Here is a 25,053-nt window from a genome sequence, read left to right as displayed (position 1 = left end):
CTGCTGACTAATATTTAGTTTAACTAACAATGATTTACAAGATTTAATTAATTTAGGCACTAATACAATTTTCTATCAGCATCTCTGCTATAGATTAGTATCTCAGACTATATTTCACCACTGCTTGAAGCCAATGTAAGCATGACCACTTTGGTTTAGTTCTCTCTATACCGCGACAGCTCCCTGTACTTTCTGAGGATATGAAGAGCCGGACCAGAGAACCGAGTTGGCTGAAAACTAATGCAAGGAAAAACAAACAAAAAAAAAGCTAGCCACGTCAGTCCCCTGAACTGGCCCATCATGAAACGATATGGCGTTTAGAGCTTGCAGAAGGCTGTGGGTTTGGCTGAACCATTCTGCTTGGCAGCCGTCCATGCTTACATCAGTTCAAAGAGATTGCAAAACCAAACCCACAGCAGATGTTTATCAAAGTCCTAAGGAGAAAACCTTCAAAGGCAGAGATGAGAAGCAAGAGGTTATGAGCGTTACTGGCATCCCACAGTAATCTTCAGTTTTCCCTAATATTTCCTACTATGGCAACTTCTTTGGCAAGGAAGTACTTTGTGCTGTTTCCTCACAGCTGTTTCTTGGGTTGACCACAGAAGTGGTCATCTGAGCCTAGAGTAAAACATGGCCTTATATACCAGTCTCCCATTTCTTTCTATTCTATAAATAAAATAATCTTGTAGGTAAGCAGAAGCAGGCATTTGAGCAAGTTAATGCATCAAGCAACTTCAATCTCTAGAAGCTTCCACTTTTGCAGTTATTTCTTAATTCTGTCCCCAGATGTATGCCACCACAATAAACAACTAGAACAGTAATGAAGGCCAGCACACTTTTCTTCAGAGCTATTGGGACAATGGGGGAACAAATAATGGACAACATGCTGGAAGAGAAAATGAGAGAACAGATATTATTTTAGATGATATACTGAAACAGAAAATACATTTGCATTCTTTGAGCTGCTGTCAGCTCCACTGACTAGGTTTTCACCCTCTCCTCTTATCTACTTTCTGCTTTAACCAAGAAATATGTTAAAATGTTCCTCAGAGGCAGCTGCATGATGAATTTTACTCACTGTCTTCAGCTGGAAACACTCACTATTTTGAGGATTCTTCAGTTTTATTCTTTAATAAAAACAGACAATTACATTTCTAAACCAAATCAACTAATAAACTGTTCATCAGCATTGACATTATTATTCAGCAATGGAAAAGGGTAGGCTTTTGAAGAGGTTGTATAAAGGAGTTCTGTAAGGATGAAGTAACTTAATTGCATTTCCTTGAGGAGATAAAGACACAAAGTATCCATAGTCTTTTCACAGTAAACGTATAACAACTTTTGGTTGTTATACTTTTAAGTTTCTTGGTGCAAAAGGACCACTGTTTATTAATTTAGTTCCACGATCTTTCATGTTTAATATGCAATGGTTTTACTGTGAAGGAAAACTAAAATAAATGCAATAATGGGACAGACGGTTGATTTTACGTCATGTTTGCTGCAGGAGCCAATCATGCAAGATAAGCTGGGGAAAAAAAAAAATCCTTATCCTTATTTTCCCTGTGATTAAAACAGGTCCTTACAATTAAATTAATAGGAAGTTAAAGATAAATTTTAACATAGCAATGTAAGAGATGGATGTTTAAACTTGTTTGATAGCAAAAAGAACAATATTCAATTCAGTGAACACATATAATAAATACTAAATTAAATCAATTAATTTGTTACCCCTGCTTTTCAAAGAATGTTTTCATTCCAACCTACCTAATCTTCCTTACGTTTAGTACTGTGATTTTGGAGCTTTTATGTTGTTACCTAGTACAGGAAACTATGTTTGCATCTAACAAATAATGAAAAATAACGTGCATCTTGGCCCTGCAACATTCAGCAATGACAGAATAATTCTGTTTCGGACAAAGTTGGTTCCTTTAGCTTGATTCAGAGTTTGTGTTTTATCTACGTAAAATTTATTCTTCCTTATAGATAAAGTCCACAATCAGAACAGGAATAAACACTTTGCAAGTGAGCTTAAGCAGATAAAGCAGTAGTGCCAAAGGACAGCAGCATATGACATTAGGATCCCAGATAACATACCTACCCAACATTACTATTAGTACATTTAGAAGCTAGGTTTTAACCATGCAGACTTTTGGGATATCAAAATAACAGCTAAAAATCAGACTGAACAAACCCAAAAACACTGCTTGAAAAGCTCTCCCAGATTACTTTCACATTCTAGAGGGAAGAGTCATGCTGTAAGTGCTGAAATTATAAACCATTAAAACAGTATAGCAATGACATGCAATTTTAGAGGAAGTATTATTCACATGTATACTACTGTATATCTAAGTCAATGTTTAGGTACAACAGGTCTTCCAAAACTGTCAGGTTTTAGAACAAATAAAACACGCACATAACAGACACCCAAGACTTGCTACCAGCTGAAGACCTCCTAGTTGTCTGTGTTACAAAGCAGCTGAAGTATCTCTTTCTCTGCCTCTCCCCACCCCAAATTAAAGAGAGTTTCATCACTAAATCCAATAGAAATATGCTGCCTGCTCTTAAATGACATAATTCTAAGTAGCCAAGATGGCTTGTCTCTCTTGTACAGTGACCTCCAATGGCACTTTTTCATTTCATTACACTGCTCTTCATTCTAGGAAGAGCAGAACTGGCTTGAATAAAGGAATTTTGTGCTCTTCACCTCAAGCATCATTGGTCCAAGTGCATCCTTGTCGATGACACTCTGACCTGTAGACGATACATCTGCTTTTTGCACTTCATCTTCATTAGCTGCTGCTGCTTTTTCTGCAATAAAGAAAATTATGCATTAAATGACAGAGCAGCACTAAGTGATACAGTAAGAACCTGCCAGGTATTGAGACTAGCTATGAAACAGTTACAGTGCAACAGTCCTGAAAATGAGATTAAATAGTCTCCCACAATGATTCAACAGAAGCATAACTAGCAGGTTTGCTTCTCAGTTTTGAAGTTTTATGACACAAATGAAGTAATTTCTGCTGTTTCTCTATTAGACATTTTGCTAAACTATAAAACACAACACTGGGCAAAGACAGGGACTCCTCATGAAGGTGTAATGAGCAAAAGGCAGCATCAAGGTGTACTAACAGACTGATCTAAAAGAACATGCAAAGCTCACAGCTGCACAAGTTTTCCATGATTGCTATATTTAGAAGGAAAAACATAAGTCCACAATCTACTGTTTCAGTACTGAGAAACAGCAGTCTCATTTCGGTTCCCATGCCTCCACCCACAGTTTTACTATCACATAATTTTCATACTGCCTTATTTACCAATATGTTATTAAAACTACACACAATTTCAAGTGCTGTATTTGAAAATTACAGGCAAGAAAATAATGATTTAAGGTTTCTGGAGCATAATGTCACATATTACAATATGTTATATACAGTATCACACACATACCCAACTCCAAATGTAAGGGATATTCATACATACTGGAACTTTCAAATCAAGAGGGTTTATAATGCCTATCAAGTAATGGACTGTATTGATTTTTCTATTCAAAAAAATATATTGGTATTTAAGTGAGACGTAATAAAAGTAATTAAAACATTATACAAAATAAATATTCTACATTATAAATTAGTGAAATTATTAATTTTTTGATGCTAGTGCTATACTCAAAACATTATTTATTATTTGTCAAGTAATTACGTAAAAGCTAGGACTGTACTAAAATCTAGATTATTAAAAATCATTAAAATTTTTTATTTTTAACATTATACAACAGATTACTTTAATAAACATGAAAGCAGACTGAAATTATGGTAACAAAAATCTATGCCTCCTACAACAATAAACCAGAAGAAGAGTCATTGTAGGAATGACTGAAAGTATCAAGTACAGACAGAGCAAAGAGCCTTTGGAAAATCACCCTTAATGAAAATTAAAACATATGCAAATATACAGTATTTTCCACTATCTGTGGAGCTGTAATATTGCAGTCAAAGTTCCTCTGAACTCTTTCTTTGGCAGAGGTTATAAGGTTAGCGCGAATATACGCTGCTTAGACATACAGTAAAGGCTTCTGAGAACCCCTGGGTGTTTCTGCTATCAGTGATCACCCACTGGCAATAAGGCTTTGGTCACTCGGGCTGTCTCATCCTTGATTTCTGTGCTTTCTTGCTTTCATGAAAAAAAGTCACAGAAACCTTAGCTGTCTTATCAGGTTGTGTTCATACACAATATAACACCGTTGTGAACAATGATGAAACAAAAGTATTCTGAAGATGGACTGTTGCAGCTAATAGAATAATTTTAAATCACTTTGATTTGCATAACCTGATAGAAATAAATATGCTAGAAATTACTATTAACATTTCATCTGCCACTTAAACTCACCAGGATACAAAATTATTATTTCTGGTTTGGAGTGAGGACTGCAATGGGATTTTTTTTTTTTTTTCTTTTCTTTTGTCTTCTTTTGGCAAAAAGCAGAGATTGGGTGTAACATAAAAGAAATTGAACAATCCTTCTCACACTATGATATAGCAGAGTTGGCACCATATGATGACACAATACTGAAAATGTTCTAAAAATTGTGAAAGAATTCTAAAAGATTCTAAAAATAGGGATGAGCTTTTAATAAAGTTGGCGATGATATTTATTTCTCATCTGTTCCTGGTAGCATAAAGTGATCCCTGGTTTCACACTGCAAAATGTTACAATGGCTATGAATACCAGTTTCCTGCTTTCATCCTCTCACTGTTTCAGCCACTGATACCATCCTGAGTACTGGAGAACATGGGATTATACTCTATGAGCTAGAAATGGAGGGGCTGCAATGGTGTGCAAGCACATTCACTACCCAGTATTTTCAGGCTTCACCGATTTATAGACTATTTTTAATGATTATTTTTCACATAATACAAAATATTTGCTGAAGACTTTTTCATTCTTACTACCATGGGGTTCATATATATCATCAATAAGATATCTATAAAAATAACTGTTCTCTTTTATGCACACAGGTGAGGTTTTATACAAAGGAGAATGTTTTTAATTACCACAATGGTAATCAACACAGAAGCTGTGACACCAGGTCAGACCAAGAATGTCTCAAGCCTCACATCCAGTACCTGACAGTGGCTGCTTTCCCCTCTGGCTCCCTGCTTCTCCATTTTAACCCTTTGATCCCTGACTGCTTCCATTTCATCATCAGCTATCCCTCATAACCATTCAACCTCTCCATCTCTTTTCCTGTAGACAACCTTTTCCACAGAGGGCCCAACACCTTTGTGGAATCAATAAACACAATGCTTGCTCAAGGAAAAAGTCTAACAAATGGAGAAAATATGAAAATGCTATTTAGACACAAACACTGCCTATCTGCCTCTCCCGGTGAGGGTGACAACGTACACTACACTACACTACTCATGGTCAGGCATTCTGAAAAACTTCATAAATCACAAGTGCTCCAAAATTATGGACTTTATAATTGGATCTGTAACTTAATTGTGTAAGAAGTTAAGTGGCCAGAGAACTTAGAAGAATGGAATGTTCCTATACATTTATTTAAGCAGCACTGGATAGGAAAGCATGGCCTCAGACAGCCTCTGAGTAGGACCAGCAGTAACTTAGGTCAATGCTGTAAACTGCATCTAGTGATAACATTAAGCTGTGCAGTAAATTATCCATTTTTGACTGAACTACAAAGCCGTTCCTGAAGACTCTATCAGCACATACAGGAAAAGTAAGTGCAAACCCTGTCAGCAGTGTCGTCCTGACAGACAGGCAGAGGGAACGTCTCGAAATGCAAATCTTTTCTTCAGTGATACAGCACGTGGGGTTAATTGAGATGAAAAATTTGTTACAGGAACGCTGGATAAAAACAACAACTGATACAGGAATTTCTAATGCTGACAGCACTCATGCATTTATCACAAGTCGCTATTTTTTGTTTTTCTTAACAGTTCCAGCTTCTGGCGTTAAGTAGTGGTGCAAAAATGTGAAGTTTACTTTTCCTTTTTTCACTTTTCCTATCTTTTTAGGTTCACGGAAGGCCCTACAAACACACAGAGAGTTTATTATTTCTACACTAGATTAATGATTTTTGAATGTTAGGGGTTAGGAAAATAGCTGCAGAGGCCCCAACCCTGCAAAGCCTCTCAGAAGCCTTTTTTCCAGCCCCATGGGAATTGCTGGTATTACCCTGTGACTAACCACAGCCGCTAGATTTTTCCACTGCTGCCACTAAGACCCAGAGTGGGAGCCGGTTCCCTGATCTCACACCCTCTGGCACTGCTGCCTCCTAGAACAGGGATGCCCCTGTTCGAACGTAAAACACCAGGAAAGCGTTACCAGGTGTCCTACAGACACAGTGGCTAAAGCAGAGCAGAGGTTTAGTATGGAAAGAGAACTACAGCCTTGCACCCATGGATGAAGTGAGTGGGGTGGAAAAGGGCTTCCAATGGCTTCACCTCCACACAGGGAATTCTCCACTGGAGAGGGAGTGTCAAATTAGAAAATGGTCCCCTCCTTATGAATACGGCTACCAGGGGCCAAGCATATTTTATCTAAATTACAGCGGAATAAACTTCATGCACATGAAATAATTATTAGGTCCGCTCAATTAAGAGTTTAGCCTAGAGAGGGAAAAAAATGTAAATAAAACAGAGGTACTCCAGAGAGAGATACTACAAAGAATATATACTTCTAATTATGTAGCATTTTAGTGATGTGTGAAATATAGACTTTAAACTGTGGATATATGTATAATTGTATATGCAGTAATATTTTCAAGTGGGCATCTTCCTACTGATCATAAACTGTATTTACTTTTCTATGTTAATATACAGAAGAAAGAAGGACAAAAAAGCCCCCACAAATATTTTCTGACAAATTTATCAGTGGGAAAGCCTCAAGCTTTATTTGAAGCTCATTCCAGATTCTGAAAGCAAACCTTTGTGAAATCACGTTTGTTTAACAGAAATTCCTAAGTCAGAGAAAGAGAAGCCAAAAGCAACAGTTTGACGTCTCCTGCTACATTTTAACTTAGGAGGCCTTCCTAGTTTTCTATCCTCCCAACCCAAGCTATGTCGGTTCTCTCTAGATTTCTAACAGCAGACTCAGAAGTGCTACTGACAGGCATTGCTGTCTCTTGGTTGTGTTTCAAACTCTTCCCATCTACAGGTGGTCAGGCAGGACCAGCTGAACCACCCAAAAAGCTCTCTTTGTCTGTATTCAAGCTCTATTCCAACTTCATTAATGAAACCCGCTAGAGAAACATTTACCCCTCGATGCTCTCTGCAAAACCAAAATGCATTTTCAAAGTAAAGAAAAAACTGTAGCCTATGTAGGGATTGCAAAAAGCTGAAGCATAACCTGAAAGGGAAAATTTGCATCAATGCACATTTAGTTTATTTTTCACAGGAGAAACATTTAAGGTTCTTCATAGAACAAGATGAGCAAAGAGAGATGCTGATGAAACCCTGGACAGGGCAGCATCCATGCTTTGGATGCTGAAGAAAGAGGTCAAGAGGAAAAAAAAAAACCTAACATGAAGAATCAAATTTATTATCCAATACTGTTTAAAACAGGTTTTCTCAGGTGCCCCATATAATACATGTTCTTAATAATTTCCTGGAATTGCAATTGAAATGTCACACCCATCTCAAAATATATACCCTCATTTATATAATAATAGGTAAAAAATGCAAGCAAAAAGATTTGTTATAAGGCATACTAGAAAGCTGAACTCTGCACATGAGAAAAATCACATGAATCAAGTAGATCCTTGTAACAGTAAAAGCACTTGAAAGTGTCTGTAAATGCTACATAATGTTTAAACATGCAATTAAATTCTACATGGCAATGTTATCTACTCCATTTTTTGGTATGCATTAGCCAACTACTTTTGTCTTGCCCCATTCATATTTGTGAGTAAGTTTACCCTGTGTGGTCCTTCTGATCTCTCCTGACTTGCCATGAAAAAATAAAATCCAAACAATCAATCAAGGAAACAGCAGAAGTATGCAACTGGGCAAAGATAAATGTAGATACACTATTAAAAACTGATGTTAACATATAATAGAAAGCATACTTATCAAACGGCTAAATTTTAGTTGCCATTACAGTTTTACGTATTAGATTTAATACCTTTGAAATATTAGATTTAATAACATCTGTGAATGACTACTGCTAAGTAATTATATTGACTGTGGTAACAGACAAGAGTTTTTTAACATGAATAGGGCTATACGAAAAGTACCTTCAAGTGTATCGACTTGAATAAAAAAACCAGAAAAAAACCTAACAAAAAAAGAAAGCTTGTATTTGGTAATGTGAGTAGTTTTGGATCACTACACGCGATGAAGCAAAGCAGTGAAGAACATGTAAGTTATTTTGATGCCTGGTTAACCACAGGGAAAGCAGCTCTGCCTTGTAGCTGTGTAACTCAAAGCACTACAATCCATAGCTCACATGGAACTTGATACCCACATGCGTGTTTCTTACACAGTTCCCATTGCCTTGATACAAGCTGTTTTTTCTCCTTGAAAGCAAGTAATTTTTCAAAAGACCAGTGCATAAGAAAGAGCAACTATTTCAGCAATCATCAGACCAGCTTATCCCATCCCTGTGCATAAAGTTAGCTACTATTTTAGGGATGTGATTAAGTAGTGAGGTTGCTCTTTCACCATACAGCATACACCTATCCAGAGCAAAGATGCTATTAGATTCTTTAATACATTTTTTCCCCCCAGAAACTATAGATCAAGTCTTAAAGGAAAAACTATGCAACATCTCAGGAAGGTTTTAGGAGGTAAAACAAGGGAGAATTATGCATCTGCACTGAACTAAAATTAGAAAAGCTGCCATATGGCTCTGTAAAGCCAGCAGCACGTTCTTATTCATTAGGAAGCATTCTGCTAACATAAAAACACAAGGCCTTCCTGTGCTCTCCAAATGTGTTTATCTTTTCAACATCAATGCACGATATATCATCAGGCTGCTGAAATCTCCTGCAGTGCATATTAAAAAAGCACAGCTGCACTTTTTCTCAGCACGTTTATTCACTGCAAGCAATCTAAGAGCACAGCTTTGCCCAGCTCCCTGACACACAGCCCTCTTGTTAGCACAGCTCAGCCCCCCCTTCCACTGGGCGCCCACCCAGCCCAGCCCAGCGGCATCCCACGCCTCCCCATGCCCTGCTTCACTCATCACACCCACGTGGTTTAGTTTCATACTTATTACTGCTGGTGGAAGCACACTGAAATCGTAAATGACCCCAAGGCTTAAGCTACAAGCCCTCAGAAAGCTGTAAGCTCAATTACTCACTCAGGAGTAATAGCACTTACAACACTGCATTTTCTTCTTTGCAGTTTTCAACTTTTAATTGGTGCAGCTGCTCCCCCGTCCCATACCTGCCCCACCTTCCCACTGTAAAAAAGCATCAGTAAGACACTAGCTCTGTGAAAAGCTTTGTATTCTCAGAAAACCACCAAATACAGGCAAACATTCGTGGAGCTTTTCAAGCTTTGAGTGAAGTCTGCTCTTAGAAAAGTCAGTAACAGTAGCCAGTGTATAAAATTTTTACAAACACTGAAAGTCAAATAAGCACTGAAAATCCATGATGGATTTAGGCACAGAAACAAACGGAACTAATAATATATAAAATTAATACTAGTTTAATTTCTCTTAATAATTTTGACATTTCTCCATCATTCTGCTTTTGTATAAGTCAGCATTTTTGCCACCCAATACAACTTCTGTAAGAAGTACTGCCTGAGAAATAATTGCCCCCAGCTCAGTTAAACTGGAAAAGAATCAAGCTGTCAAGGACAAAAATAATGAAATTCAACTCACTGAGAATAATAATTAACTGCTGGACAGAATCTCTGTATGCATTTTTACTAAATACTTTAATACACATTTTACTACCTTTTCCTTGGTTTCTTCTCTTTCCTGTTCTTGTTTTCCCTGTATTTTCTGTTGTCACATCTACAATCCCTTTTTTCTTTCATGATTACAAAACTCAACAGTCTGCTTCTTGAAAGTGAGGAACAGGAGAAGAGACAGTGGTGGAAGCAACTCCTCCTTCCTCCCCTCGCTCCAGGAGCTGGTTGGCTCCAAGCCCTGTGAGCTGGGGTCTTGCAGTCCCATGCTCCCAGCACATGGCTCCACTCAGAGCACCGAGGCTGAGTCTCACCTTCTATAGATACACTTAAATAGCCTCTCTAAAGATTGCTAACTCTTGGATTTAACAGCAGCAACTAGAAGTGACAATGTTATTTAAGGAAATAGCATTATTTGCAGAAATATGCACTTATTATTCCCACATTTATCTACCTAATGCAGTGGCAAGTATTAGTCACCCTCTGGGACAATCTCAGGAGGTCACTAGTTTCTGGTAGGTTAAGAACTGGAGACTGAAGTAAAATTCAGAATTACAACCCCCCCCACAATGACTTGATCCATCCTCAGCACCATAATAAAAATACAAAACAACACAACAAGTAAAGCAATTTCCCTGCTGAGGTTATTTCTAGTATTTTTATTTATCAGTAAAGACACAGAAGGATGACTGTCATCTTACCATTTAAGTCAACTCTAAGACTAAATGCAATCCTGGATCCAGAAACTATTTCTCACCCCATGCCTCATTTTAAACTGTGAGGAAATGTCAAACCACCACATTATGAGTGGAAAGTTGTTTTTCACTGAGATCTCTTGAACGTGGAATTAAGCTTCTACCACAACCTTCACCTGTTGACTCCTGACATACTGCAACATTGACCTTTTCCAGTAACTTTTCAAAAAAGTGAAAGGAATATAACTTGGTGTAGTTTTACTCTTGCAGAGTTTTCAGACAGGCCTTAGCTTATTAAAATAATTCAGTACATTCAATATACGCCTTTATATAAAATGAAAGGTTATGCTTAACTTGCAAACTGACAAATCCAATGTGTGTGTGTATATTCCCATGTTTTTTAGGCTATATTCTTTCTCTTTTCTCCAAAAAGACTACAAACACTATCTTCCAGTGTATACTCACTGACTAGAGAAAGAGCATAAATAAATTAGTCATCAAAGGTGCTGCCTGCCCAGGAGACTTCCTATCAAAAGGCTAAAATCCAGAATGGTGCTGAGATTTTCTAATTTTCACTGGTTTAAAATGCTTTTTTAAATGTTGGTGTTTGGGGGCTTTGTTTGCATTTACGCTTCCTAGGAATGGTAGTGACTGGTAAAATCTCAAATATCTGATTGGTTGTGGTATAATTTAGAATATTTTATAAGTGCCTAAAATGCAGCACTGGGATAACAAAAGAGTACACATGGGAGATCAAGTACATTGGCTATCAGTTCCTTACCCAAATATACTCTCAATTTAATTAGTCACTTATTATTCTATTCTGAAATCAGATAAGCTGATTCAAATATACGCATCTGTATCTATATACACACACACTTACATATCCAGGAAACAGTTTTGCCTCTGTTGGTATTTAGATGACTTTGAAACACTCACATAAACTACTAAACTATAGATGATAACAAATGCCACCCATCCATCAGTGTTGACTTAAAATCTGTTACATTAATATGGCTGAATTTCAAAAGAAAGAGCCAAGTTAACCGACCTCTGCACCGAAGTATTAGACACAAATATTTGGCATCACTCAGTTTAACAAAGTAATTATTTTCTTTGGTATGTACTGAATTAGGACAGAAAATTTTACTGTATTTTTTGGCATTTAAAATTTTGTAAGTGTTAGATATTTACTTAATGAATAACCTCATCTTGTTTTGATAATTCATCTCTAAAAACAGTATTAATATGAATGCCTAAATGGTGGGAGCTTGATATTCTTTAACATTTTGGCAGAGTTCATGTTTTCAAAGACTAGAAATACGGCAGGATCTGATAATTTCATTCAAAACAGGGCTCCATCGCTGTCTCAGAAATAATGTATTGCTTTCACAAAAGTTAACAGCTCTCCAGTTGGTTATCTGACACGTAAGAACACAAGCAAGATTTTGAAAATAAAGATACAAGTGTTAACAGTCTTTAGACTAGAATCTGTAGATGCAATTGTCAAGCTAATGAAACTTAGGCCAAAATAACACACTGCAAAGGAATATTAATCTAACTAGACTCTGTTTCTTGAAGCCTAACTCTTATGTACTCAACCAACTGTTAAAAGGAAACAGATGACTCCCTTTCTTCGAATGCCACATCACCATGATTACCAAATATCTTCTTTATTTTAGGATGCTGATGATAAATCTTTGTGACATACCAGATCATTCACAACAACAGGCAAAGATCTTTTTTCTTTTATAAATTGCCATCGACGACTGCAAAAGTTTTCAAGAGGCCTAATATGGTGCACCAAAAAGAAATATGATGGATCATGGGCTCCCTATGAGCCCATGAAAGAAAGAAGTTTCCATAATAAAGTGTAGGCCAAAATGGAGCACAGATAATTAAAGACAGCTAAGGAAGAACAGAAACAAGCTTAATTTAATGTGTCCATGCTAACATGGATAGCAGGGTTCCTACTGCTCCTAATTGTAGTAGATAAATCTTTTATGAAAAAACTCTAAATCATTAAGGACAAGTAAAGTTTTCTTCCTATAATAGCCCAGTGTTCAGAAATAGAAGCTGGGGCCCCTCTTCTTGCTTGCCTAACCCACCAGCACAGGCCCGAGCCAAACATTTAAGTCAATTTAGAAACAGCAACGTTCTTACTACTGCTAGGAAAGCAGAGGGAAAAACAAAAGCTTCCTAAAAGAATCTGTTTACTTCTGCATGTTAGTTACTCAAGGGAATTTTTTAATCCAAATCCTTTATGAAACTGTGTTTAAGATTCTTTTCATATATTTCAACAGTGGCTACATTACTTCAGGTGCATTATAAATACAGCATGGCTGTTGAAAGGAGTAATCACTACTAACACATTTCATTTAAGATATTGTCTAAAATTAAAAGATCTTATTTCATTACCCTAGAAAAGTTTGGCTTATCTTGTTACTAAGATTGACAACCAGACAAAGTCACTTTTAATCTCAATTACACTAATTTGTTCTGTCACATTTTAAAGTGCCTGCTAATAGAAATGATAGGTACAAATGAGCTCCCTTCAATAGACTGAACCATACATTCAACTTAATTCATTAAGAATCATAGAATCGTTTTGGTTGGAAAAGACCTTTAAGATCATCAAGTCCATTTGAAAACCTAATGCTAATTAGATGTTATTGTTTCTTGTTCTCTGTTTCAGAGTCATGAAGTTGAAGGGATCAGCACCTAGTTTTAAATAAGGCAGTATAATCCATAAACAGAAAAATAATTAAAACCAAACAGTACTGCTTTCTCTATTTTCTCAGCAAGCTTTATCAGTTCTCCTCTGAGAAGAAACTTTGTCCTGCCTTAAAAACAGTTCCCTTAACCACAGGTGACTAGGAGCTCACTGGAAAGGATGCTCCATATTGTGGCGGTGGGCACTGTCATAGCTGGCTCTGTAGCCTCGCTGCTCTTCCCCAGCTCTGAGCTCCTGACACGGCGGAGGCTGGGACTGAGGTGCCCCCAGTTGGCAATCGTCGCATTGAGCATGCTGAACAAATGTGGCTCTAACCAGGAAATACTGAAGATTAAGGTCTGACTTCAGTCATGTCGCTCCTTGGCATGAAGGCTGGTAATGCAGCTCTGCAGCCAAGCCCATACATCAGATCGGAAGTGATAATCCAAAACCTTTTCCTCCAGTCTGCAATTTGCTTGCAAAAAGGAATGTAGGTGTCTACTCCTCATTTCACCCATTAGAGCATGAACAGGTGAGACTTTTTAATTAACAGTTGTTATTTCCACACAGTTATGGGTTCACCTCAGCCTAAACATTTAAGGTTACTGTGTTTTGAGCTAAGTATCTACATTCTATGACATCCATTTGCAGATCTAGGCCAAAGTCCTTATTAAAAACAAACCAAAAAAAACCCCAAACCCACCCAACAAAATAAAGCAAACCCCCACCTTTGGAAAGAGTTTAAGCTGTTGAGATAAAGGATATATGCTCCTTGTCTGAGCTTCATAGAAAGAATGACAATGCTCACTACCATCACAGAGCTCTGGGAAAGGAAGAATATTGTTATACAGTAACTCACAACGACCCTGAGAAAGCCAATATCCTCCCTCAGATATATTTAATAAAGGTTTTATGGACTGGCTTCTCTCCCTGTATCACTGATACAAAAAGCAAGAAAAATAAAGCTTACTGGGCATCTTTACATTTTAGATTGCCAACTGCAAACACATAATTATATTTTGAAGATTAATTACAATGCTGCCAAGCTGTTTTATAATGTTCAGTTAAAACCAGCATCTCTAGCAGCTAGACAGATGGTGACTCAACTTTCAAGCTTAATAGTAATCACAATAATCCTCGATACTGATCAGTGTAACACTCAACGATTCACTAGTAAGTTTTGTCACATTCCCTAAAACTATTTGATGATTTCTTATGGCAGCATTAAGAGAAAAAACAGTATAAGAGAGAACAGTGAATGGAATAAAACTGTCACAAGTATGGTGATACTGGTCCCAAAACTATGGCTAAAGCCACACTGAAGGCAAGAGAGAGCATAACTGGGGAAAAAGTGCAAAAGCAAAACCAAATACAATTATTAAAAAGGAGAGAAAAGAAAACAGCGAAAGCTGAAAAATAAAGCCCTTCAAGAGACAAGGGAGAAATAGGGAAATACAAAGAAAATCCATCCTAGTGGCAGGGAGTATTGCATTCAGAGAAGTCAAGTGGGATATTAAGAAATAACTAAAGATAGAAAAATAAACTCAAACATTCAAATATTTCCTCCAAGCCAAGGAGGTAAAAGGTTGTAGAAGAGAAGGAAGACAGGAAGAATGTTATGTTATTGGCACAAAATACTTCGATATTTTTCCACCCAACACCAAAACAAACAAACCAAGAAAAATCTAAATGAACGTCCCTGAGTTTTCCAATCTATATTTAGAATTTACAACCTTGACATCTTTTCCTCCCCCTTTTTTTTTTTTTTTTAATTTCCAAGTGAATCAATTGTTATATTTAACCACACTTCCTTTTCAGTGTTGAACATAGGCCCAGACCTAATCTGCCTGTCTCTGGAAGACCTCTCCCTCAGAAGGATCATGGGAACCACAGGTTGTTCCAAGTCTTTCTAGGAAACTGTGCCTCAGAAGAAAAAGTACCAGTAAAAGCCTAGCTCTTCACGTTCATACATCTTAAGACAACAAAGGACCACTCATACTGTCTAGTCGGATCTCTGTAACACATCCCAAAATGTTTCACCAAGCAACTTCTGCATCATGCCAAGAACCTCCATTGAATTACAATATATGTTGTAATTCAAATCTGTTTGGGAGGACTGATAGAACCCATCAATTTCTTCATTAAGTTGTTTGACATTTCAATTAACTTTCCATTGAGAATCTTCACTTTACGTATGAGTTGGCTTTGGCCACAGATTCCAGGTGTCAGGCCATATCCTGCCTTTGCCTGTTGAAGAGTCCTCTGTGGCAGGCACGCTGCACAGCTTTGCATCAGTAAGTAAATCAAGGTTTGCAGGGACATGCCTTTCTGCTTCAAGATGGAGAGCCTCAGTCACCAGAGGTACCACGCTGCTGCTTCTTCTGAAGGGGCATGTGGATAATACTTCAGATAGCATGGCAACATCTGGAGCATCTCCAGTTATGGAGTACCTACTCTGAAAGTTTTCTGCTTTAGCAGAACTTGTGTACTGTTCTGTCTCCATCTTCTGACATTTGCTCTGATCTTGAGTAAGCTGAAGATGACTGGTTTGCTTTCAGAGGGAAGGAGAGTGTGTGTGTGCATGTGCAGTGTGCACACAAGAGCACCCATTGTCCCACAAAACACATACAGATGTGCCAATACATTTTAATGATGAAAGGAAACAGAAGGCATATGTGTCTTGGCTCTCTAACCATCTGTCTGAGGACATTCCCTAGGAGCTTAACAGTGTACATGACAGAGCAAGTAAATTATCATTTGCCATGTCATCCTTCTTCAGTCTATGTTTTCTTCTGCAAGTTGCACACTGCGGGTTTTCATAAAAGAAACTGAAACCTGAAGTAGTTAATTGTTCATATTCTCAGTCATTTCATGTTCAAGGACCCGTATTTCTAACTAACTGTGCAGTTGTCTATACGCAGAATCTTTTACGGACTTAGAACAGATGCAATTATCTTGGTTCTAGTTTGAACACAGAGGAGCCTTTGATCAATACCTCTTTAATGTGCTGTGAATCCACAGGTTTTCAGGATTCAAACGTATTATGAAAGGCATTGCATCCCATTGTGAGTAAATATTATATTATCCCTTTTCAGGCTGCAGTCTTTAAAAAGAAAAAGATAAAAGCTGTGTAACAAATGCTAGGTTCCTTATAATAGATGATCTTATTTTGACTGAAGTATCATCACTGCTCTCAGTAAATTAATTTGCTATTCCATAAATTAAACTCCACAGAGACAGTCAAGGGAAGATGAAGACTCCTTCTTAATTTACTTGCTTTACATGCTGCTGAGATTAGTACATTGCATTCAGTACTCTAAAGCACACAGCAAGCCCTGGTGTTAGTCAGCATCTTTTATACTATGTACCTTCCAGCAATAAGAACAAACACAAGCATGAATACTCGAATCAGCAGCCTCCAATTCTTCTTTAGCACCTAAACTCAGTATTTGTTATTGACCAGACACCTTTGAAGACAGAGCAGCTGGTGAGAAACACTAGACTTAGAGCTTAGTTTATATTGTGGAGAGCTGGATGTCAGCCTATATTTCTGTATTTTATTTTTTTTCCAAATTTAAAATGCTAAATGCATATATGATGTTTACAGCTCATAAGAGATTACATGATAAACTGCAAAATAAAAACTGTAAAGTTTTGCAGTTTAAAGTGCTCAGTGACAGCTTAAATGCAGCCTGAGAACAATACACTATCTGCAAGAAGGTAGCTTCCAAAATCTTGTATTTCAGGAAGAAATGTCTCCATCTTTCTTATACAAGACATTTTTACTGCACTCCCAGAAGTAAAAAATAGAGAGACCATTCTGTAATTGTTAAATATTAAAGTAACAATACCAAAACTTTGATGAAAATATTCCTACAAAGAACAAAGAAGGAACACTTGAGACATATCCCCCAAAGCATGTAAATATAGAAGAAGCAGCTCAATCCTTCATAATATTCCCCAACACTGGTATTATAGAGCTCTTAGATCGCAACCATCATTGCAGCTGCAGAACATAAAATAAACAACCGTGCTCCACTAGTTGGAATTATTTTATCTCTTGGTCATTTAGAAGTTATGAAACAATACAAAATAAAGATCAAAGAAAAGCAAAATACAAGTAGGATACAAAACAAACAAGCAAGTTTTCCTCTAACAATTACTGCTAATTATTACTACTTCTACCTGAAAAAGATCACTATCTTTACAGTTAAGAGTGAACATTTAATTTATTTTCAACTTTGAGCCACAACTTGGAGTCAAAGCTTAGATTTCTGGTCTGAAACTTCAAGCAAATTATCTCTAGAACTGAAGTCATCCATCATCAACAAAGTTGAAGCCCATGGACAAGACAAATGCCTTGTAAAGTCACCACCCAACACCCTGCAATGCCCAACAGCGCCAAGACAGCTGTGGGCATTAGCCCATGGCTCAGTCATTGCTGGCACGCTTGGACCCATATTGGAGGGGGCCCTGCCAAGGACGCATGGGGAGACAGATCCTATCCTCCTGGTCAAATAAAAAACACTGCTCAGGCTCACCACACAACTGCACAAATGCTACTGCCAGGGTAAGGGAGGGAATTTCAACTTCTGGCCAGGAGGAGGGCAGGGCTGGTGGAACCCGGGTTTTCAACAGCTGCCTCATTTCCCACAGGTCAGTCTGCAGCCTGCACATCAACATCTCTAGGACCCACTTTATTATTGCTCTCAGTCAAAGTAAAGGAAAACAAAATTGACCTAAAAGTCCTAATCAGAGGACAAGTAAACAGTCTCATTAACTTTGGGGAGGAAGGCTATATTTATTCTAAAACAGCAGATAGGACTTTAAACATGATTAGGAAGCAAAAAATGACAACAATCCACTAAATCCTATTAAATGCATCGGTTTTACACTGGTTTCACAATCTTGATTGTCAGTTTGATTATTATTTTTGTCTGTTTTCTTGAAGCAAGAGAATCAGAGAATTGCATAGCGGTTTGGGTTAGAAGGAAGCATTAATGATCATTTAGTCCACTTCCCCTGACATTGGCAGGAACATCTTTCACTAGATCAGGTTGCTCAAAGCCCCATCCAACCTGACCTTGAACACTTGCAATGATGAGGCATTCACAGCTTCTCTGGGCAACCCGTTCCTGTATCTCACCACCCTCATCATGGAAAAATTTCCTCCTTATGTCCAAACAAAATCTACCTTCTTTCAGTTTAAAACCATTGCTCCTTGTCACTACAGGTCTTGGTAATAAGTCTCTCTTATGAGCCCCCTTTATATATTTTGAAAGGTGCAACAAGGTCTCCCCAGAGCCTTGTCCTCTGCAGGCTGAACAATCCCAACTCTTTCAATAGTTTGAGCCCTAGTGTGGACACAACTATATGCCATAAAAGTGTCTTCAGCTACTCCTCTCATAAGTCATATTAAATTATAACACTGCTTCCACAGAAAACTACTAGTACAGTTAAAGTGCCATAATTTATGTGTGGATAAGGTCTAACCAAACTAGTCTGCGTGATATGCAACTCCAGTAAATTAAGTAAACCCCACGAAGCCTCCCATCCACTGATGGGTCTGCTAGCTAATAACTACTTTTTATCAGAGCCAGAAAAGAAACTGATGGCCTGCATTACCTAAAAGCAGTTTAAATTCTTCAGTGAATCAGTAGTTCTCTGGAGGCATGCAAGTAGTTAAGTAAACATAACTGGATCTTTAGCCAGAAAACTTTACAACGTACAGAGGAAGATCAAAGTCATTTTCAGTGCATCACTCAGCTCTAGGTAGAGGAGACAGCAAAGCAAATTCAGTAATAGGGTTTTTTTTGTAAATGTTCTGCATAAATTGCTCGACTTCACAGCACAAATGCCTCTGATTCTTAACTCCATCTTAAAATCCTATCATGCTGAAAGTATAGTACATATAAATAATAACAGCCATGCAGAACGCCTTAAAAAAAAAAAAGGTTTGAAAATTGGCATTAATTTTAAATCTTCTGCCATCTCAAATACGATTAACATAAAAAACCCCAGTGTAATTACAGTAAAACTGACCAACTGAAATATCTGCAAACAAAAAAACCCAACAAACAGAAACCAAGTCTGCATATGCTCTCTTGTCTTAATGTCCTAATTTGGCAAGATATTCATGCACATAACTTTAAACCTTTAAGTAGTTCCACTGATTTAACAGGGATTACTCATCTGCTTAAAGTTAGGCGGTTGCTTAAATACCTTGTGAAATATGAATCTAAATTCAGATCTGATAAATTCAAAGTAGCAGCAGCCAAAGTAACACCTCATTACAGCTTTAAGACCATGCTGTTTTCCTTTAGTGAGAGATTTTACTTGCATACTGGTGCTGGAGGCAACAAACAACAGACTATCTGCTGGAGTGACCCTGTGATTACAAAGCAGTACTGCTATGGGGAGGCAAAAACTGGTTTTGCCATCAAATGTGAAACCAGAAATAGTAGATATATACGATTAACAACAAGTAGTCTTTTTAATTCATAGAGGTTCACAGCTCTTGCATGTCTCTCTTCACCAAGAACTACTTCTCCTCCCAACGTTGTTTAGCTTTCACATGGTGGTTCATTCTGTCCAAAGTCTGTCTTGTAAGGCTATTCTGAAAACAAGATCTGACAACTTAGAAGTGTACATTAACAGCTAGACTGATACCACCACCCTGATACCCCTTCCCTGTACTATGGAAAAGCTGATCTACAGAACAAAAAACCTCTTCAGAAACTGGTGACAGATGAAAGCTGGACTCTGCAGGACTCTGCAACTGAGACATAAAATCACATTTGGGAATACTTTGGCACATTAGGTTGTATCCCACTGTATGTGAATCTAAATAAGACGGATGACATCCTAAAAAAGGCTACAGAAAACAAAAAAGGCATGGAGAATAGAAGGAGAAAAATAAGAGATGCAGACCTGGAGTTTAATAAAAGGTACTCAGGAGACTTGAGGAAAAAAAACCCATGTCTTGTACTTGATGTCAGGACAAATTCTTCAGCACTCCTACTGAAGAGGTCAGAGGAGACTGCTTAGCTAGAGAAACTGCTGAAGAAGCTTAAGGTGATATTCAGTATTCTCTGTACCTACTGCATTGCTGATATCCAGAGAAGAGGGTAAAAGCACAACTAGATAATGAAGAAAAAGAGGTTTCAAAGCCCAAGCCAGGAGATGTTCAAGCAGTGAAATATAACAAATATTCTCTGCTTTAAAATGTGAGCTATTTAGCTGCTGAGACTGAGGTTAGCATGATGGATAAAAAGAACTTTAAACTAAGGGCAAAGGTTTAATTTTTAGATCCTGCTTAATATCCAAAGGGGGAAAAAAAAATCAGCTAAAGTGGGACAGAGCAACCAAAAACATATATGAGTTTTGAGATATATGAATAATGAGAAAGAAAAATGCTAACATAATGAGAGGACTCAGGCAGATGACAACATTCAAGAAAAAGGACTACTGTAGGTACGAAATCAAATTAGACTGATGTGAAACAGTTCAATTAATTGTAAACTAAGGAAGAAGAGAGTTCAGACTCCTTTTATTCGCTGTCAGAATTTTGCTGTCTTCAGATATACGAAAACATTTTCAGCAGTACTTATACAACTGAAATGAATCCGTCTTAAGTGCTGAAGTTGTTTTTTAAAAAGAAGGCAGGAGCCTAAAATCAATCAGCCACTGTTTTACTAAATATATTTCTTAAATACAATCAAATGGCTTTATAGCTTCTTGGCTGTTGGGAGTATAAAGGAACATTTATCCCCAACGGTCTTTACACTTGCCTAAACCAAGCTATTTTAATTGATCACATGTAAATTAGAATTTACTGTGCTTGTACATATCTGTGTACATTATGAACACATGTGCAACATGTATGACTTACTCCTTCAAAGTAACTTAACATAGACTGTAAATAACAGGAGAGCTTATACTTTCATGAGCATGGAACACGACTATAAAACCACCATTTCATTACTTTTATGTTATAAATAAAAAACTGAATGAATTTTTTTCCCAAGTGTTTGAAACACAAGTTTCAAATCCCCAGTAGAAATATCCACTTAAGATTTACATGAATACAGCTTCTGTTTCATATTCATACTAAAATCACAATTCATCATCTCCTCTGGCCATCCACAAATCTCTACCCAATCACTGTGAAATAATATGGTGAAAGTCCTCAGTAGAAAATTAAGCTTTTGTGAAGAAACTTGTCTTCATTTTCCCAAGTATGAAAAACATTTCAAAAACCAATTAAAACATTACGCAATGGTTACATCTTCAAATATCTTTTAATTCTTCTAATGAATTCAGTTCCATGCATATATTTATAACTTGTTTTCAATTTGTAATAAACTGAATCTCTAACATACCACAACTAAAGAATCTTTGAAGTATGTACTGTGAGAAATGATATAAAGATAACAGATAGAGTATTCCAAATATATATTTGCATATAAAATAGATCAGGATAATATTATACTAAATTATATAGTATTACTACAGTAAAAAAATCTATTCAGCTACCAGTCCAGCAAGCTTGACATGGGAAATGAGTATCAATCTGTATTTCTTCCTTCCTCATTTTCATTCCTAGAACCTAGAACAAAGTGTCCTTGTCAAATCTTAGTAGCAGCTATAAAACTTGTTATTTTCAGTGGCATCAGGTATTCATAACTGACTGCACTTTTGTAAGTAGTTAGACCTTAATGCACAATTCTATTTATAGACAAAGAAGAAAATTCGTGAAGAATTTTCAGTATTGATCTAAAAATCCAGCCTCTTTGCTAAAATTTCTAAATAATAAAACTGTAAAATAAGTTTTCACTGATTTAATGTAATCCATCTTTGAAGAAATGAAGAGCAGACCCACTGCATAAAAACTGAGCCATCTTAATTTGTCCGTGTTAGTGTAGAATCACTCAGGAGTTTCAGAATGTTCATTTACTTTTCTCCTACAGTTATTTAGTGTAACACTAAAAATCCATAACATATCTTAACTGTAAGAAAATATGATTTTTAACCTGAGTCTCATGGCATTTTATGCAAGTACAGCATTACTTTCATGACTGTTTTAGAAATAGGTATTGTTAAGATAATACAAGTGTTTCACCATTCTAACATGTCTTGGCAGTGGAAAAGCAAACAGAAAGATCTGGAACACCCTGAAAGTCAATGCATTTAAATGATGTAAATATATATAAGCATGGGATTCCCAATGTGAGGTGATAAAACTACCTAAAAAACATGAGACAGCAATAGTAATAGCTTCATTAGGTTTTCAAGCTGTTTGCCTTGCTTAGGTCAGGTTTTTTATGGTACTCAACAGAAGTACGGGTGTACTGTTCATGCACTTTGAATGTTTATTACATGTAAGTGATATTTGTCAACGCAATGCTGGGCCCAAAACAATTTTGTGTTTCAGAATATGCTGCCATTTGAATTTTTTCTTAAAAGAAAAAGCCTTTTAAATCTGCTCTAACAAAAAGAAAGACATAGCTTCTATGTAGAAATTGGTATAAAAAAAATAATTAGTTTAAAGCAACAATTTCAAATATTCTAGTCTAGTTTCTACATCTTGAGATGCTATTAATGACCACCTTGAAGGTCTCAGTGTTTTTCAATGCCCCTCAGAGAGGCTTAAAGTCTAGTCTGTACTAGCTATGAGTGTTATGTAAAGATCCAAACAGTTATCAGACAGTCTAATTGTTCTCTGTTGAAGAACCCTGTACAACAAATCAACATCATAAAGAGTAATTTGGTATCTTTATTGCTCAAGGGTTGCAAACGACTTCTACTTGTTGAAATAAAAAGCATTCATAGCATTTTAGTCTGTTTTTAGAACTGTTTTTTTCAGTTGTTTTTTGCAATACAACTTTATGAGCCTAGAAAATTAAGTGTACATCCAGCTCTGGCACAATTCAGGCCCACGATGACTTAAATAATCTACCCGTAACCTGGTCTGATGAGAATTAACATTTTATAACACTATGAAAACTGTTTTTATGATACTGGTCCTGAACAACAAAACCCTGGATATGCCAAAGTTGCCATTAGTCAGAGTTAGATTTTCAGACGAGATGTTCTAGAACTTCTGAGAGGATTACCAAGTGGACTAATACATTTTTCACTGTGCACCTACTTCCCAGGAAAACACAATTTTTTTCTCCTTATCCCTTTTCAGGTAAGGACAAGGAGAATGTGTCTTTTGTTGACAGCAAAACAAAAATCTGTAACTGAAAGTGAGGAAATGAAGAAAAAAATAAAACAAGGAAAAAAAATTGAAATCTCAAAAGCCAGCAAGGTGCACAATGATGATGGACACTGTGCCAGGTTAAGAGGTATACTTCTAATATGGGGCATGGCAACTTTGTTAGAATATCCATGTTAGAAATTATGGCAACCTAGTAGCAATAAGAAGAGAATAAGCTGAGAAACAGGAAAATTCACAAAGATTAATAAATCAGAACCACTTCAGAGGCAGCTGACACATAATTTGACACTTCCCACTTTCCATTTAGCTTGGAACAGGCTGATGTCTGAAACTACAGCTCTACTTACCTACTTGTTTTAAAAAGAAATTTGTATCCAAATTATGCAACACGTAATCTCCACTTTTATAACTTCACACATACAGTATGGAAAAGGAAGCATTATTTTCCCATAGAAATCACAGAATACTGAAGAAGTGAAAGGTGTTAATTAAAGTGTTAGAAAATCAAAGGAATTGCTCTAAATACAGTTTTATAAAGACACTGCAACTTTCTAAATTAGAAGAAAAACAATATACACCTACTTTGAGAATGTGAATCTGCCTCTAACACCTGCAGTGCTATTCAGGCCTGTCCAGATTGACCTGTCCCACAAAACCCACTTCCAAAAATTTAAAGTTTCTAAAAGATTTTTTTTTTTTATTTCAAAAGAAAATATAACAAAAGAAAAGAAATACAAAACTAATCTTCTAGACGAAGAACAGGAAGAAAACTGTCACGTTCTCTGGTTTACATTTATAACAGGACCCTATCTAGAGATTAGAATAGTTTCAAATCTATTGTAGTTGAGGATATGATGTCATCATTTAAGGGACACAGATAATTTTGTCCACAATATCTATTCATACCAACAAAAGAAAGCAAAAGGGGGCATGCAGAATACTTTCATACCCCTCTCTCCTGGATTATTCCTATGTTACATGAATTCATCATCCATGTAAGAGTATGCAAGTAGTCTTTTTATTTTCCTCCCAAAGCCATCTGCTAGTTTAACTTTTGTAAAAGCACAACTGATTTCAATTGCATTAGATGCACACATCAGACTGCACAATTTTCTCTCTCTTGGCAATTTTCTGTGAAGCTTATTTTTAAAATACTGAATATGATACTTAACACGCTCTGTCCACATGACATTACAAAATTTTCCATTACTGATTAATGAAAACCTGGGAATTTGCTAAAGAAAAGCTGAAGAGACTATGGGGTTGGCCAAAAATAAAGTAATAATCAACACAGAAAATATTTGAAGTAAATTAGTCTTCTTACCTTGTTCTTTTATCTGACGAATTTGCTTCACAGTTTCTTTCAAGATTGCACATTTGTCAGGTTTAAAGTTAAAGTTGTCAATATCATTAAAATTTGCAAAAATCAGTTCTGCAAGTTCTTCTATGTATTTATTCTCTTGCTCACGATTGCGTTTCTCAGTGCTTCTTTTAGGGCTGAAAGAGGAGTTTACAATAATCATAGAATCATAGAATAGATTGGGT

The 25,053-nt window shown here is 36.7% G+C and overlaps 1 protein-coding gene across 1 annotated transcript in view; it reads right to left on the bottom strand.

The window, feature by feature from the left end:
* LOC104531874 (nuclear receptor coactivator 2-like) overlaps positions 1–25,005 on the bottom strand; it is a gene marked incomplete at both ends in the record, with an annotated part of 29,820 nt that extends 4,815 nt beyond the window's left edge. The window contains 2 exons of the mRNA XM_010176901.1: positions 2,705–2,808; positions 24,833–25,005. Coding sequence (XP_010175203.1) covers positions 2,705–2,808; positions 24,833–25,005 — 277 coding nt within the window. The remainder of the gene's footprint in view (positions 1–2,704; positions 2,809–24,832) is intronic.
* Positions 25,006–25,053: the final 48 nt, after the last annotated feature.

The sequence above is a fragment of the Antrostomus carolinensis genome, unplaced genomic scaffold, assembly GCF_000700745.2.
Source record: "Antrostomus carolinensis isolate BGI_N321 unplaced genomic scaffold, ASM70074v2 scaffold18170, whole genome shotgun sequence".
NCBI lineage: Eukaryota > Metazoa > Chordata > Aves > Caprimulgiformes > Caprimulgidae > Antrostomus > Antrostomus carolinensis.
The sequence above is the reverse complement of the archived record's forward strand: the minus strand, read 5'-3'. Positions and strand labels throughout refer to the sequence as shown.